The 18,064-nt window shown below is 40.6% G+C and overlaps 1 protein-coding gene across 1 annotated transcript; it reads left to right on the forward strand.

Annotated features, from left to right (window-relative positions):
* Positions 1–1,288: 1,288 nt before the first annotated feature.
* Positions 1,289–17,444, forward strand: ISOC1 (isochorismatase domain containing 1). The gene is made up of 5 exons (XM_030969361.1): positions 1,289–1,646; positions 11,080–11,199; positions 11,368–11,571; positions 11,952–12,068; positions 15,981–17,444. The coding sequence occupies exons 1-5, from the start codon at positions 1,347–1,349 to the stop codon at positions 16,125–16,127; spliced, it is 888 nt and encodes a 295-aa protein (XP_030825221.1). The 5' UTR covers positions 1,289–1,346; the 3' UTR covers positions 16,128–17,444.
* The last annotated feature ends 620 nt before the right edge of the window (positions 17,445–18,064 follow it).

The raw sequence follows: 18,064 nt of genomic DNA on the forward strand, positions 1-18,064 counted from the left end.
TCAGAGAATGTCCTGTGCTGGAAGGGACCTCAAAGATCACCTAGCTCCAATCCCCCTGCTTTGAACAGGGGGGTGCCTTTCACTAGACCAGGTTGCTCAGAGCTCCCGCCAGCCTGGCCTGAACACTTCCAGGGATTGGGCATCCACCATTTTCTCTGGGCAGCCTGTTCCAGTGCCTCACCACCCTCACAGTAAAGAATTGCTTCCGCAAACCTAATCTAAACCTACCCTCTCTCAGTTTGAAGTCACTCCCTTCGCCCTGTTACAACAAGCCCTTGTAAAAACGTCCCTCTCCATCTTTCTTGTAGGCTCCCTTCAGGCTGCAATTAGGTCACTCTGAAGTCTTCTCTCCTCCGGGCTGAACAATCCCAGATGTCTTTGCCTTTCCTCATAGGAGAAGTGATCCATCCTTCTAATCAACTCTGTGCCACGCAAACATGCATTAACCTTAATGGTGCATTGGCACAGTGCATGAAAACATCACGTCTTTTTAACACACTATGAGAGTATCACACTACTCAGATCTTTCCCCCAAGCACACTTTAATATAACAGAAACTCTGGCAATTATGGCAAAAATAGGGGCAACAATTTCAGCTGTCAGTCACCGTGGAGAAAAAGTAAATATGATAGAGAGCATGCAGCTACGAAGGAAAAAATAGGTGTTCTATCCTGCTCACTTCCCCTCATCCGTGGATGGAGCTGGAAGCTCGGAGCCGCGGCTCGGCCACCGCGCGCTACTCAGAAAAGGCCAATTCCGAAGGAAGCCTCGTAGAGAACTCAACTACCAGTCCCCTATACAGATCTGGGCTGGATCACCCTCCAAAGCAACCGGGCATGTTTCAGGCTCTACCAACAGGTTTCCTTCCCAGCTTGCACGGGACGCGGCCTCCCGCGTCCCCGCCGTGGCTGGGCCCAGTGCCCGCCCGCGCTCCGAGCCCGCTCTGCCCCAGGGCGCGAGCCTGCGAGGGCCCCGCCGGGGCCGCCACAGCGGCGGTGTCCCTTTGCCCCTCTCCGGGAGACACGGCCTCTCTCCGCCCGGACGAGGGCAAGTGCGCCCGTGTGGGGCTGCTCTTCTCACTGTCCGCCTAAGCAGGGAAAGCACCATACCGCCGCCCAAGATACCCCACGTCCTCCCGACGAACGCACCCCAGCAGCGCTCAGAGCCCCGTGGTGCTGCCGGGTAGGGCCGAGCCCCATGGCGGGGAGGAGGAGCAGGAGCAGCCGCAGCCGGGATTGGGGCCCGCCGGCACCGCCCGGCCGGTCGGGGGGGAGGAGGCGGCGGGAGGAGGAGCGGTGGCGCGGACCGCAGCGAGCTGGCGGGGCTCGGCGCAGCGGTCCCTGAAGATGGCGGCGGCGGAGCCGGGCGCTGCTCCGGGCAGCGGGAGCTGCGCTCCAGCGGGCAGTGGCTCCGTGCCCGTCCTTTTCTGCTTCTCGGTTTTCGCGCGGCCCTCCAGCGTGCCCCATGGGGCCGGCTACGAGCTGCTGATCCAGAAGTTCCTCAGCCTGTACGGGGACCAGATAGACATGCACCGTAAGTTCGTGGTGCAGCTCTTCGCCGAGGAGTGGAGCCAGTACATCGACCTGCCGAAGGGCTTCCTGGTCAACGAGCGCTGCAAGGTGCGCCTGGTCCCGCTGCAGATCCAGGTGAGAGCCGGCCGCCACAGGTGCGTGTGAGGGCGGGCAGCCCGTGCCGTCCTGCCGCGGCGAGCCCCGGCCCCTTCCGGGAGAAGTGAGGGATCCTGGAGCCGGCTGGGACCGTGGGTGCAGTCCGCACAGCCCGTGCTCACTTGTCTCTCCGTGGAAACTTTTGGATTCCCAAGTCGGGGAGGCAGGTGCGCTTTGCGCCACGCGCGTGTGGTAACCGGGCTTTGCCTTCGGCTCGCCAGAACTTACTTGGCGTCATGAATGGGAAGACAAGTCAGGTCGCTGAAGTTAATCAGTGCTCTCCGTTAAATCAGGCGGCTGGTCATACCCGGCCTTAGCCGGGGGTAATGCTGCGAGGTGGAAACTGAAAGAGTGCCAGTAAAGTGGGCTCTGCCAGAGCTCAGGATCTTGGCTTATAGTTCACAGGACCTCTGTATCCCTCTTTGCCTCAAAAAGCTCTTTCTGGTATGCAGGTCTATAGCTTGGTAGTTCTGTAGCCACAAACCAGGAAGCCAGACTGCCAGATAGATGCAGTTACGTGTGCTTTCCTATGAAGATACTTTTATGCCCACTAGAGATTGGTGCAAGTTGTGCTGTAATACTTCCACTCAAAACACATTGCTTCTTCCTTTCTCCAGTATCTAAGAATTCAACTTTAAAAAACCCCACAAGCCAAAACAGACCTCAGGATTAAACCCTACAGCATTGCTGTTTTCATTCAGAACACTTAAAAAAATTATAATTAGGAAATTTTAGTTTGCCTAGCTGACACTTCTCAGATGTTGGAGAAGTGTTATCATGAGAGCTGAAACATAGCTTGTCTTCTCTTAATGTTTTCAGAAATGTCTAATTAATCTGTTTGTAAACTCTGCTTAATCATAGTGTCTTGTATGCATAAACTCTCAAGGTGGTCTGTTTGCTTTCACTGTGCATTAAGGATGCCTTTGGCGTCTTTTATTCTTAACTTTATGTATGCAAAGAATGGTTAAGAAGAGCAAACTAGTTTAATAAATGATTAGCACATCATATACACTCATTATAATCAGTTTAAAACTTTTCTGTTTCTGTGTTGTAATTTGTGGGGGCCCAATCAGAGAAACTGGAAAGGAACAATCTTTCCAGCTTGCAAAAAGAGTTGGTATAGATGTTAATTAAAGCAAGGATTTTAAAAACAGAATTTGGGTATTCTGGGCATATAACAGCGTTTCAGGTCAAAACTTGGTTCTCATTTGTGCATGCAGATCACTACTCTGCAAAGACTCCCTTGCAGATGCCTTCTGCACTGAAACTGTAAATGCAGCTCAAGCATTTGTAGCAGGACATACGTCTTGGAATAAAGGTCAGTACTGAGACAAGGATACATCACTACCAGGGTGCAAATGCGCTATACAGCTTTGACTGCAGGGATTCAGGATGAACCAATATTTTGTGCATTATTGCCTATTTGATTGCCTACTTACACCAGTACTGTTGCAGTTCTGTTGCAGCTGTTGATATGAAAAGGATAGTATTTGTGGGTTATTCCTTGATATGTTTCAGCAGCTGTGAATGAGCTGAAGATGTCTCAAATGAGACATCACAATGATGTCAGTCAGCTTGCCTTAAGCCAGAGACAGGTGCTCAGAGATCACTTGTTTGAGAAACATTTGGTATGATACAGACGCAGCTGAGCTTTTTAAGACCTTTAGGACTTAGTGATGGGAATATTATACTTTCTGTGTATTCATTCAGGCATTGCCACTATTATACACCCCTTTTTCCTTCCCTCCCGCTTTTCCTCCCTCCCTCCCTCCATGATGTTTTGTCTGCAGTTACACACAACATTGATTTGTCAACTCAGTACATGACATAGTCAGTGGAATCCCTGTTTTGGATGTGTGTTTCAAGAGGGACAACTTTTGCTTGCTGATGTGATTAGACTTTCATATTTAGAAAGATATTTCTGGTTTAAAATGAAAATTCAGAGATGCTAGCAGCTGTATCACTAGACAGTAATTTCAGTGTTTTTATATGCATGTTTTATGAGGTATATGTATGCATTTAGTTGGAGGTAGGATTTTAACCTTTAAGGCAGCTAATCTCTGGTATGTTATCCTTCCATTTTGATTCCTGTGCAGGCCTGTCATAGAAGGATTCCTTTTGGTATAATAACTCACAAAATGTCAGCATCAAGTGATGTTCGACTGGGCTGTTTCAATTTCTTGTCCCTGCAGCTGAGGGGGGCAGTAATCTCATGGAGGAATTACCATATGCTGCCCTTGGAAAGCCACTCCATGAACTCAGTTCAAAGCTTGATCTGTACAAGGACATTTGCTCTTTTGTTGTTTTATGCCTTTGTACCATCCTCATATATGTACATTTGTTTGGTCCAAGTGTCCTGACACGAAACAGTCACTTAAGCTTTTGATGGCCGTGCAGTGTTAGGGAGGCTGGTGGGGAGCACTGCGCTGTGATGTTCTGCCTGGCTGCCACTCCTCACCTCGAATCTCCTGCACCCCACACATGCAGTGGAGAGGGACGTTTCCTCAGACCTCTCTCAAATGGAGGGACTGCATCTGCTTTTCATAAATTTTAAGTCTTATAAAATCTTTTAACAGGAGACTGTAACATTTGTAGTTTGGGTGAGGCAATGCAGGACCACTTTAATCACCTCTCCATACAGTTGAATAGTGCTACAAAAGTTACTGTATTTTCCTGTAGTGTTGTTGTACCTGCCTTTGGAGAAGTAAGTAAAGACTTTGGTGATATCCAAAGAAAAGACGGCTATATGCACATTACAGCTGTGTAATAGAGCAGTTCAGGCAGCTTTCAAATACATAACCAAGAGAGACTATTTCACAGTTACTGTCATAACTTCAAGGTGACTTCTCTTCAGGAGGACTTGTGGTCTGTATTTACAAACTGGTAAACCTTAAGATACTGAAGGTAAAAGGGTAAAATTATTGCTGAAACCATTGCATAAAAGCATATCTATTTCAGGATAGTTTTTTGAGATAAATGTCTCGGGCATATCTGTCTTGAAAAAACTTTTGGTGAATGACAACGTAAATAAAATATAACAATTAATATACAGATTTTCACTCTTATTGCATATACGTGATATTGCTCAGATAGTCTGGAACTAGAACTAACTTAGGAACCCAAGACCATTTTCTGCAGACCAGGAAAAGCCAAAGCATAAATTGCAGGGATTCTATTTGGGGATTTTAGGGTGAAATTATAAATTTTGATAAATTATTACATTCCTAAATAAATAAGTTTTTGAAAAGCAGCATGTGGGACCTTAAAGAAGGGGGGAAAAAGGGGCTGAAAATACTGAAAGAGGATTTTTTCCTCAAATCCAGACTCCTTGTTTGTATATCTTTACTCTACAACAAGCATTTTAGTAATTTTAAATTTTTTTAATTTTGCTGAAGACTTTTGTACTACATAGTTATATGTAGTCATGTGTTTTTAAACTGAATCTGTCCTTTTTAAATGCTGAATTACATGTAAAAGGCTGCACATTAGCTTAGCATAAGATAAATATTTAGGTTTATAAATTGAAATACTTGCAACCTGTTTTTCTCTTGAAATACATCAAGCTGAATTTATTCATTATTTTTACATTTGAAATATAGGTAGCAAAATACAACTGAATCTTACCAATTTTCTTTAAGAAATACAGAAGAAAAGGTGGTGGCTTCTTTTTGTTGTTGTCTCTTTTATGCCATTCTTGAAATATCAAGGTTGCAACATCCCCCAGTCTGCCCTTTTAGTATGTAACCTTTAGTATGTGATGTGAGATTTATGACATCACTAGTGATGTCCAATGGGGTTATTTCTTTGCTTCCAGTTTCTTGTTCATTACAAATACTGTGAGAAAATTTCATTTTGTAAGTCTCATGATTTCCTGTACTTTGAGCAGGTAAAGGACAGATAAAAAGCTAGTCAGTATATGTGAATATTTTTGTAAAGCTGAACCTATAATTATAGTACTTCATCTCAATCACATTTTTGTCTGATTAATAATAATAATCAGCAGAGATTATATATAGATGTGAAAAATCACCTCTCCTTTCCCACCTAGGTCTTTTCTAGAGTAGGATTTAAAGCTGTATGTAACTTGTGACAGCATACCTTTAAATCCTGGTCTGGACAAGGTCCTAGAGATGACTTCTTTAGCTGGGTAAAAGAGCTGCATCAGGTTACTTGACTACTTGATGTACCTATTCTGGTTGTGCTGTGGGTAACCTTCAGCTGGAGGACAGAAAATCCTAACTAAGAGAAATGAGGTACAACAAGTGGAAATGCTTATGTACTGTTGAGGAGAACTTCAGGTAATTTGAGTTTTGATGGTTTTTTTTTTACTTTTATTCTGAGTTCAAGTTGTTTAATGGTATTGCAGCTGAGTAGATGTTATATGCAGGGTGGATTCAGGCAGATACTATGTCGATGGAGTGGGTCACAATCCTTGCCCAGCTTGCCTCTTTCTATGCAGTGAAATCAGACAGGTGTTGATGTGCCAGCCCAGGTTTGATGTTTAGGTGTAGTTTTGCCCTCATTCCAGCTCTTTGGGATGTTGCACTGGGGAGGTCTGGGTGATTTTCACTGCCAGATGTGGAGGTGTCACAGCGTTCTTGTGGAAGGGGAGGATGGCATTGAAAGCAAGTTGTAGGATTTACGTGGCACACTAAAGAACTAGTAAACTAAACCTTTCCTTTATACATAGCAAATACTTACATGAATTTTTTTATGGACTCTGTTAGCTACTATTAATGAAACTTAATTTCAAAGTGCTTTCTGCTGCGCTCTGCCCTTCCCACATCTGACCTTCCATGTAACACCAGCAAGTGTTGACTCTTTGATCTTAGCCTCTCTTTCTTCCAGTTTCCGCTTGTTCTGCCACAATTCAGACTGCCAGCTAATCAGAAATAAATAAGAAAATCAATATATGAATTATTTGTGTTAGACTTTGTAAAAGCTTTTATTTAGCTAATATACAGTTGACACAACTTTATTTTAGAGCTGCTGGCATGAATCTGAAGGCATAAATTAAATCATATTAAACCAACTTGACAGTAAAGAAAAGCAGATATAGTGCTTTTACTACTGCTCCCTGTGCTTTTTGACATAAACATATGAGATTCTATGGAAGTCTATAGTAAGAATACTCTGTGGCTTGATAGTTTTCTTCTGCACTTCACTGCCAAATCAGAGTAAAATTGAATTGTGCTCTATAAAGTGGCTTCCAAAGCCACTGTTTTTAATTATTCCATTGTTCTTCTCCTTAACAAAACTTAGGGCAAATACTGTTTATGCAGAAGATCCCAGGCTGGAAGGACCTGCCAGCATCTGAAAAAGCAGACTTCAGGTATTTCAGGACAAACTGGAAAAACAGGGTGCAATAAGATGCACTTCAAAGTGGAATTAGCAATGTAGAAATAATCAGCTAGACAAACAGAAGATGAGGGAGAGTTCAGGGGATGATTTATAAGGCTAAAATGTACCTCAGGAGTCTAAGTATTGTCCATTATGAAAAGAGCAAATACTGTACTGGAAAGTACAGAATAAACAGGGCCTGGAAGGGCTGTGAATTGGCTGATTTTTGATGCCCTGCTAGAGCAGTGAAGTAGTGTGGGCAGAGAAACACTGTTGTGATAGTAGTATTGAGTGCCTCGTTCCAGACTGCAATTTGAAAACTACCCCAGGGAGGACCATGAAAACAATTTGTAGGAGGAAATACTAAAAGCATTAGATACATTTCAGAATAAGGAGTGGGAGAGGAGGGCCTAAAGGGAGACTTAAAGGTCTGATTCTTGAGGTCTGGTAATAAGTTTTGCACATGGTTAACCATGTGAGGGAGGGTTGTAACGCTCTTGTGTTTCAAATTCACTGTGGACCTAACTGGAAGTAATACTCATAAATGTGAGCAAAGGAGTTATAGATGAGAAAACACTGAAAGGAAAAGGTAACAGAGCTGTGGGATGGGTTTTATAGGACTTCTGTCTCTGATGCATCAGACCATGTGGTCATCTGTGAAGAATATTATTTGTGTTTGTTTGATCCTTCTGTAGGGGAAGACTATGCAGCTTCTTGAAGACTTTCTAATTCTATTCACATTTGTTTCTCTGCTAGGGGTGGTAGTGCCATCTGCTGCACTGGCAAAGGAAGGTGCATATTGAGGCAGTAGATTAACTTCACATCAGTCATTCTGTAGTCCATGATGGTTCGTTGTTCAGACAGATATTAAAAAATTACAGAATTACAGAATCAGTTAGACTATAAAAGACCTCTGAGTTTGAGTCAAGCCTATGACTGAACCCTGCCATGTCAGTTAGATCATGGCACCAAATGGTACCTCCAGTCTTTCCTTCTATGCCTTCAGCAACAGCGCCTCCACCACCTCCCTGGGCAGCCCATTCTAATATCTAACCTCCCTTTCTGTGAAGAAATTCTTCCTAATGTCCAACCTAAACCTCCTCTGGTGAGCTGTTAAAGTGATGGAAAGATTTAAAGGAGAAAATAGTAGTCTTTGCTTGTCATATAAATGCTAAGACAAAATGAGTAGGAACCACACTTATAAATATTGTTTATTCCAATTTTTCTGTTTTTATTGCTGAGCAGTAGGAAAGTTAAATGTCACAATTGAGTTCTGTGATGGCAGCAAGTGCCAGAGCTGGAATGGGTCACAGTATGTGTTCCCTGTGGTGTTGAATTGTACATTAATACTGCCTGCCAACTGCCTTTTTCATTGTTCAAGCAAATGGTGTAGTATGATGGATGGTATTCAAGAACAAGGTGGTTATTTAATTTTATGTCCAGTCTTTCTTGGTCCCAGGCCTCATTCATTGCCTGGTGTGGAGTTGCAGAAGTGTTACTTGGGAAAAGTATCTAGAGGTTGACTTCCCTAACCCCTTGATCAAGTCAGCTGCTGCATTGCTGAATACTGAAAATCTCCTAGGTTTGAAAATCTCACATCTGTGGTAAATTTTTTCAGTGCAGCTGTATCTTACTGGTGAAAAAGATTTCCCTAATGCCTGTTGTGATGCTCTTCTGTCTTCCTGTGGTATCAGTGAGCCCAGTGTTACATTATCTGCACTGTGGTTGTTACTGCATTTGCCTCTGTAACTGCTTGTATTAAGAGTGTTGCTGTTTGACTCACAAGGACTGGAGGAACCATGCTTATGAATGGTTGCTGCTTTGGCAGTAGTGGTGCAATGAGTCTGAGAATTGAGGGAATTTAGTATTTGCAGTTGTTAGCATACAAGTAATTTTCTGAACAGTTTTAACAGGCCATGGATATGTTTATGTTGGATATGTTTAAGCATTGCCATTATTAAGCATGGCCTTGGGAATTGAGATCAGCATCATTTTACTCTGGAGACATGTGGTGAATCAGTGAAAGTTTTGGAATGAATATTTATCAATTCCCAATTCCTTTGTGGTGAGTTGACTTTGGCTGGCCACCACGTGCCCGCCAAACCGCTCCATCACTTGTCCTCAGTAGGACAGAGGGGAGAAAATATGATAAAGAAGCTTGTGCATCAAGATAAGGACAGAGAGGAATCTTGCCAATTACCGTCATAGACAAAACAGACTTGGGGAAATCAGTTTGATGTAGTGCTACTCAATAACCAAGTAAAATAATCAGAAATAAGAAGAAATGTAAAAACACCTCTTCCCTATGCCTCCCTTCTTCCCTGGCTTAGCTCTAGTTCCAACTTCTCTACCTCCTCCCTTCAAGCAGCACAGAGGGTTGGGGAATGGGGTTTGTGGTCAGTTCGTAAAACTTCACCTCTCCCTCTCGTTCTTTTCATGCTCTTCCCCTGCTCCAGAGAGGGGTCCCTCCTGTGGGAGATAGTATGTCATGAACTTCCCAAATATGCATCCTTCCCGCCGGCTGCATTCCTTCCCAAACATTCTGCTCATGGGCTCCTCTCTAGAGAGTCCCAGGTCACTTCAGAGAGTCACTTCAATGGGGCCCTTCAGAGTCACAGCCTTCTTTAAGGCATATTGCAGGCCTTCTTCAAGGCTCTGCTGTGGGGTCCTCCATGGACTGCAGGTGGATTTCTGTTCCACTGTGGAAGCCAATGGGCTGCAGGGGCACAGCTGCCTCACCATGGTCTACACCAGGAGCTGCAGGGGAATCTCTGCTCCAGCACTTGGGGCACCTCCTGCCCCTCCTTCTGCACTGACCTTTGGTGTCTGCAATGCTCTTTCTCCCACATATTCTCACCCTCCTCTCACAGCTGCTGTTGGACAGTAGGTTTTTTAACCCTTTCTTAAATATGTTAGCATAGAGTTGTCACCAGCATCACTGATGTAGCAGATCTGTCTTGGATTCAGCTGGCATTAGTGCTCTCTTGACATGAGGCTGTTTCTGGTATCTCACAAAAGCCACCCTTACAGCCTCCCGTCACTATCAAAACCTTGTTACGTTAACCCAATACATCTGCACTCTTCTGAAATACATTCTTTTACAGATTTTGTAATTTTGTTTCAGTTTAAAACATTACAGCCTCAGATTGCAGAAAATGAAATGTATATAATTAATGGGTACTTCCCAGAAGCTCTTTATTCAATTCAATTTATCTGTCTGCTGAAAAGCTCCCGAATGGATGTAATTTCTCTTGAGTTGCCTTACACTAAATGATAGTGTGTAGCTCTTTTCTTTTCCTGTAGCTTCCATCTGAAGCCCTATACTTTGGTTCGACAGGTAGTGCAAGAAATTTATTTATACAAATACAAAGCACTCTTTCTAAGTGTAAGAAAGTTAAGTATTTGGTTTATTTTTCTTATCCCCTCCCTTCTACCCTACTTGGTACCTTGTAGGAGGGAAACTCTAGGAGATTACTTTTGTCATTAAAATGCGTTCAGTTTGGTTTCTAATATTTACAGTCTTCTCTACTTTCTTTCTAGCCTTGGACTTTCATCAGACTTGTGCTAAAAGATGTCATAGACAAATCAAATTGACTACACAGTGAAAATATATGTACATACAATATTTGAAAGCAAGTGGAAGTCTGAATTTTTTTAAACTTTAATTTATCCTGAGTTTATTTCAGTTCCAAGAATTGTGGATTTAAAAATGAATTTGAAGAATGTAATTTTGCTTTTGGTACTTTTTTTTTTTTTGCTATGATTTAGGTGATGGGTTCCTCTGCCCCCCTTCAGAGTTCAGAAATATCCATGTACATTTATGTGGACTTGTGCTTCCCACCTAATAAAATCATGATTACATATTGATGACTATACCGTACTGTTCAGTATCAGCTATTCGTTTTAATTCAGAAACATACCAAAATCAGGCTTGAAAAACTTATCTCCTATTTTGACTCAAAGTAACATAAATCCATAATCTAGCAGATGTATTGCAAACTCTTCTTCATTCTGCTGCATTTCTGAAGGGATATCCACTGCCATGGAAAACATTACCTTTTTTTTTTTTCAGATTACTACTTTGGGCAACCTGACACCCTCAAGCACTGTTTTTTTCTGTTGTGACATGCAAGAGCGATTCCGGCCTGCCATCAAATACTTTGGTGATATCATCAGCGTGGGCCAACGACTGGTATGTTGTAGTGAGTTTTGATCACTCATTGCAAACTTTTTTTATTATTTTACGTACAGTCTAACTATTACTTAATATTAGGTAATAACAATGTCTTTGTTATTGTTGTTCTACTTTTAATTTTTTTTCCTTTTTTTAAAAAATGTTTTCCTCTCTGTCCTCGTACAGCTCCAAGGTGCACGGCTCTTGGGAATTCCAGTTATTGTCACTGAACAGTATCCCAAAGGTCTTGGGAGCACTGTGCAAGAAATTGATTTAACAGGAGCTAAACTTGTGCTTCCCAAGACAAAATTTTCAATGGTGTTGCCAGAAGTTGAAGCAGCATTAGCAGAGATCCCTGGTGTCCGGAGTATTGTCCTCTTTGGAGTAGAAGTAGGTGCATTGCCATTCTGATACTCGTTTATGGTAATGTCTGTTGGCCCTCAAAGAGGCATCACTTTGTGTAATTAAAACAAACCAACTCAATTTATATAACTTAGAGCTTAGATATCCTCTACAGAATAAATTATTTTGTGTTGTCATTAATATTATCTCATAAAAGAATTTGAGATGAGATACTTGTAAACTACAGGCACTTGTCACAATCTTAACTGGCATTTAAAATGCATATTGAGTTCCCTCATATTGCCAGGGGTAGAAAAATACGTATTTGAACTCTAATTAATTATGTACTCTATTTTGTGGTTGTGTTACTTTCATTTCATAATAATGGTTTGTTGGTGGCTTTTCTGCCTTTGATTTCTCCCCTGTAGACTCATGTCTGTATCCAGCAAACAGCATTGGAATTAATTGGCAGAGGTCTGGAAGTTCATATTGTCGCTGATGCCACCTCGTCCAGAAGTATGATGGACAGAATGTTTGCTCTTGAAGTAAGTTTCTTAGTCAAGGCTTTCTTCACCTTGCATTGGTATGTTAAGTTCTCTGCTTATGGTAAGCTAACAAGGAATTTCTACAGACAAAGCAGTGGGTAAAAGTAGATTTGAGAAGAGATGAGTACTCTGATTCTTAAAATAGCATTGAAAATGGAGAAGAAGTACTGGCTTTTTTAAATCTCCTTGAATTATAATTTAATATGCATAACTCAGTTTGGAATGTTTGGAATTCAACAGTGATTTTTCCATACAATATAGATTACTCTGTATAGACATTAGTATTTTAGCATATCCCTTTATGCAGTGTTATCTCTACAGCAGAGTAAAAGTGCCATAAAGCTTTTGGCTTTGTTGTTGCAAAGAGTATTTATTCAGGTGTTGAAATTCTTGAAGTGCAATGAAATACAGTATGTGATCTTGTTCAAATCCCCTTGTACCTCTGTCCCTCCTCCTGCTTTTCCTCGTCAGTGCAAATTAAAGCTTAATCGCAAGACCCTGATTATAGTAAAGATTCCCCTCCCCTCTGCTTTTAGGAGCTTAGGCAAACTAAATGTTGAGAAAGTGGAGATAAATGTAACAAGAAGATTTAAAAGCACATACAACTATGTTGTAGCAAATTCATTCAAATGATTTTTTGATGGTGTACTCCTAATTTGCCTACAGGCATCACTGTTGAAAGTCAAAACCTGATACATACATTAAGTATTGCAATTTTTTGCCTCAGGCCCTAATAATTATTTTAAGTAGAAACTAATGATAACCACAGCATGTTATACTTTTTCATAGATTTTGAGAAGACTTAATTTCTTAAAGGCTAAGGAGAAATCCCCAGCATACAGTGATTGATGAAACCCGTGACTTTGATTAAGTGGAAACCTAATGTCAGCTGTCACATAGAGCATAGGGACACACGCAGAGTACAGGAGTGACTGAAGTCATGGACTTCCCAAATCAATGTGGTGCAGCAGCAGTAGGAGGCAAAACAAATATAGAAAACCTGAAATCTGTTGGCCTTATTATGGCCTTATTTTGTATGTTTTTGTACATTTATTACTTACAGTGTGTCTGTAAGCATAGAAGTTGGGCCAATGTAATAAAGGTTAAAACAGTGACTAGCTAGCTTTGCTTTACTTTCTAGGCAAAAAGGTATTGATCTTAGAAGTGTGATTGCTTGCAAAAGCTGTAGATTTTTCCATTTTTGGTAACTTTTTGGTATACCTTTGCAATGCGTTCTCAGTAAGCAAAAGAAAGCGTTTTTTTCTGTGGTCCCTTATGTTGTCAGTCATTACAAAATGAGTGAGCCAACACTTGCCTTGTGGCGTCGAGCCAGCAGTAACACCTTCTGTGCTGCACATGGCAGCAGCGCATACCAGCATTGTCCGCTTCTTGTGTTACAGAGCCTCACTTAAAAGTGCTACCAAGGGGTATGGGCTAGAGCAAGCAAGACATGGGCATGCTTGGGAGGAGGAGACCAGGAGAAACGGACATGTATTGGACATATCCTTAATCTCAATTGACTGTGGCATTATGGGGGAAGTGGGCAACGTACCAAAGTCTTGGGTAATCCTGCTTTAGTTTCCCCATACAGCTCACAGTTCCTAGTCATACTCTTTTAATGAATGAGTCTAACATTGTTTCTTGTGCAAACTTATGCAAGCTGGTGAGCTGAGGTGAGTTTTATTGACCAGGGTTCCTGGACCCTTTTCTGTACCTTTTTGTGAAGATGAATGTAACATTTGCCTTTTCACAATAACACAGCCCTTCTCTATTCACAGTGACCTTTCAAGAATAATGAAGAGGGACTTTGCAGTGATAACCTCAGCAGCCCCAAATAACTCCCATCTGGTCCCACCTGCCCCTTCAGTTCTCCTCATTTACCATTACATAGCATGTGTTTTGATTGTGCTGGTGATGAATATACAAATATTTGAGTGGGTGTACTAGGAAGTGCAATTTGACTTAATTGGTAATGAAAGTGTTCATGTCTGCTTGGATAACAGCTTGTTTCCACTTCTGTTGTGTGCTTAAAAATGACAGCAGACAACACCTTCTAGTTAAAAAAACCCTCAGAAACAAAAAAAATCTTGAAATTTTCATTGATGAAATAATTCAGATGAAAAATTCAAGGATGTGACTATTCTGAATCTGCCCTGTCTGATGAAGATGTCTTATGCCAGTGCATGGTCACAGATTGAGACAGCTTCGTCTGCTCCTGCTGGATTTCTTTTCTGTTCTTTGTCTTTTCTACTTTTTTCTGCAGTGTGGATGCAACATACTGTCAATACTTTCCTTCTCAAAGAGTCTCTTCTAAGAAAACTTGTGATTTCCTTGGAAATTATCTAATATACTTAGCAAATGCATCTCTTATTTTCTGCTAATCTAAAATTTATAAAAATAATATCTCGTCCTAGAGAAGATGTAAGGCAATGCCAGCCTCTTTTGACATGTTACGGTGTGTTTTGCTTTTAAAGAGATGTGCTCTCTTTTCAATCAATATTTCACAGACAGAAATGATTTTTAGGGGTCTAGATTTTTTTCCTCATCCATGCTAGTTAAAACCAAAACCTTTGTATTCTTGGAGAGGCTCATGTTGAAAACATTGCTATAATATTTCATATTAATTTTTCATTTTTTCTTCTTCTTTGTATGTGTGTGAAGTTTAATAAGTATGGTTATACTGAGTAGGAGAGCTGAGGAAAGTAGTTACTTTGTTTCAGTGTAAGAACGTTGAGAGGCTTGTTGCTGTAATGGCAAGTAGGAAGTATTGAATTCAGTAATCCAATGTTGTTAGTTTGTTGTTATATAGACTGTAGTTACATATACTTTACTGGTTGGTCCCTTAAAGTTAGTAACATTCACCCATCTGTTGGTTTGTAATTGAAGAGCTAGAAAGTTTGGATCTTCTCTTTGCTTTAATGATTACAGTTGAAACCTGTATGTACATACGTCTGTTCTCTGCCACTTGCCCTCCCTTAGCCCGTTCAGGATCCCGTTAGATTTGGTGGAGCATGCAGCTGAGTAGAGGATGAGGGAGGGAAAGCTGACTCTATGAAGAGGTTTACTGCCAAAGCATCTGTATGATGGCTGGGAAGATGATGGGGGAACGTGGGTTGATCAGCTTTTGCTGGAGGTAACTTTGTTATGTAAGCAACAACCACAGTTTTAAAAGTCCAATAACTTCGCAATAAGTCCTGTGCCTTGGGCTACATGAAGCCCAAATCCTGTTGAGTTGCACACTTACAAGATCTAGCAGACTTCTTTTGGTTTTGCTTTCTCTGCAGCTATATATTTTATCCTGTAGCCTGTGAGAACTGACTCTGGAGTTACTGTCTGTAATAAAACGTCATTTAAAAAGAGCTGCTGTTGTACCAGTATGATTTATAATGTCTGTAGAAGAGATTTTTCCTCTTTCTCCAGAGATTATTGCTACTAGGTGCTCTGTAGTCCAAAAGCTGAAGTAGTCGTACATAACAAGGACTGAGAGAGAAATTGTTATAATTTCTTGCTTAATGCTGTTAGGTTGGACCTTGCTATTTTATTTTTTCCCCAGGCCTTTCATCTGCATAAGAGTGAAGAAAGCTGTCCTCTGGGTTATGCAAGGGAAAAGGGTTGTTATTAAGATGTGTGGGGCTGCTGCCTATTAAATCTGACTTGCAGAAAGAATCTAGTTCAAGTAGAAAGCCTTATTTGTAATCCAGGGCAGCCTTTTGCCATAGGAAAGTCTAAACCCTGTCAGTTTTTCGTCCTAGCTTTATAAATTATACCACTAAGAAATGCTGGAATGGAATTGGCATTGCTTTTGTTCATAGGAGATGTTTTTAAAAGTGCTATCCGTCTTTTCTTTCAAAATTCACTCATTCACATTTGCAAATACCTTACATGATTTCTGTCTGCTCTTTTATTTTTCAGCGTCTTGCACGTACTGGAATTATAGTTACTACTAGCGAAGCGATATTGCTGCAGCTGGTAGCTGATAAAGAACATCCGAAATTCAAAGAAATTCAAAATCTCATTAAGGCAAGTGCCCCTGAGTCGGGGCTCCTTTCCAAAGTTTAAAGGAGTTATGGAGGAAGCAGATCTCACTGTCGTCTTCTCAGAGGAGAGGCTACAAGCGCACATGTACATGTTCTGCTCAAAGTTTGGTAGGAGTGTAAAAATAAAAATTGACATACTTGTGCTTGCCTTAGCAAAATTGTCTGGTTATATGGGTGCCAGTGTGTTTTGTTTAGTTACAGCTGTCAGAAATTTTGGGTATCATAGGACCCTTTTGTTGTCAAATTTCTTTATTTAAAAAAATAAATTAACAGAGGTGCCTGCTAGTCCATACTACACACTAATTGTAACAGCTCAAAAAAAAAGCATATTTCTGTGACACCTCTTGATTGTGTGCTTTGCAATTGTTCTGTGATGTCCTGTTTTACTTTTGTATTAATAGAAGATAATTACTTGTTGGATAAATATGATGTGATATGCTTTAATGTTCTATATAAATGAAGTATTTTATTAGGGCAAAAGTTAAAACTAAATAAGATATATGTCCTGTATGTGTGCTTTTGTTCTCTAGGATAAAATTTAAGCACTTTGCTTCATAGGCAAGACACATAAATCAAGCAGAGCTGATGGTTGATTGCCCTAGGTAGCTGAAGTCTGCATCATGACTTTTGATTATACTGAAATTGACTGCCCAAGGCTGTACTTTCCTTAAGTGTATACAAACAGAAGACTGTTGTGTAATGAGTTCTTTATAAACAACTGGTGTAAACTCCTTCAGAACTTAGGAATATTACCAAAGCTTTGAGTTGGAAATGCTAAGGATGTTTGGTAATGAAAACTTTACAGGTTTGTGTGCTAAATCTTTGCTTTGCTTTGTTTTACCCCCTGTTTAGTTAGATTGAATAATTCTGTCTAATTTACTCAAGAGGGCTCTGAAAGAAGCTTTAGCCTCTTTCAGTTTTTGTGCTTTTTTTGTGGTCTATAGTTGGGTGGAGTTTGAATAGAATCTGGTCTAAAAATATTCTTCTGAAAAATAGCATCTTCAACATAATGATATATATTTTTTCTATCTAGAACTAATCTTTTAACAAGTGATTATTCATAAAGGCACTTCCTTCATGTTCTAGGGGATTAAACAATGTTGTATAAAGTTTACAGTGTGCCTGAGACACTTATTTTTTTTAAAGAGTACTAGAAGATGTCATACTAACCACTGATCTTTTTGGTAGAAAAGCTATTAAAAGTATATGTATTGTTTTAAATTGCTTGTTTTCCCCACAAGATGGCTCTAAAAGAATTGTTTCATAAATAAAAATAATTTCCATTGTTTCATATAACCTTTATATGTTCAAAAGAAATAAAAAGTTAACATTTGCTGTCTCCTTTTTGCTTGTGATATTTATTGTAGAGCAAATCCTGAAAGCTGTGTTTGCCATGGACCTTATTCTAGTTTGTACAGCTGTGGAAGTTCTATGGATATCATGGGAATTTTGTGTAAAGATCAAGGCTGGATAATGTTGAATGATTCTTGTGTTCAGCATCTAGTTACAGTGTTATTTAACACTCTAGAATATGAGGAATGAACATTATGCTTCAAGCTGGAGGCTGGAATGCTAGTTGGGTTAAGAATGCTTGCTCTATCGCTGACCTACTTTTAACCTTCTTTCCTTGTATATTAGTTGTGTTTCTTAGCAGTATACAGTTCACTTATATAAATCAAATCAACAGCTGTGCACAAAAATACTGTAAATTTCGTATGAAATAATGAGTTTATTGCCATCCTTACTATTATGTGTTGATGGTACCAAGAGACAGTAATTGGAGGAAAAACTGTAGCGTTTTTTCCCACATTTATTTTTGAAACCCTATCAGTTGCCTCAAAAACAAATACATGGACTTTTAAGAGGTAATGGTATTGTTACTAAAATGTTACCACTTTCACAGAAAAGTAAGTTGAAGGACAGATGCTGCATCTTCCTTTACATTTCTCTTTTGCCACA

Source organism: Camarhynchus parvulus, chromosome Z, assembly GCF_901933205.1.
Source record: "Camarhynchus parvulus chromosome Z, STF_HiC, whole genome shotgun sequence".
NCBI lineage: Eukaryota > Metazoa > Chordata > Aves > Passeriformes > Thraupidae > Camarhynchus > Camarhynchus parvulus.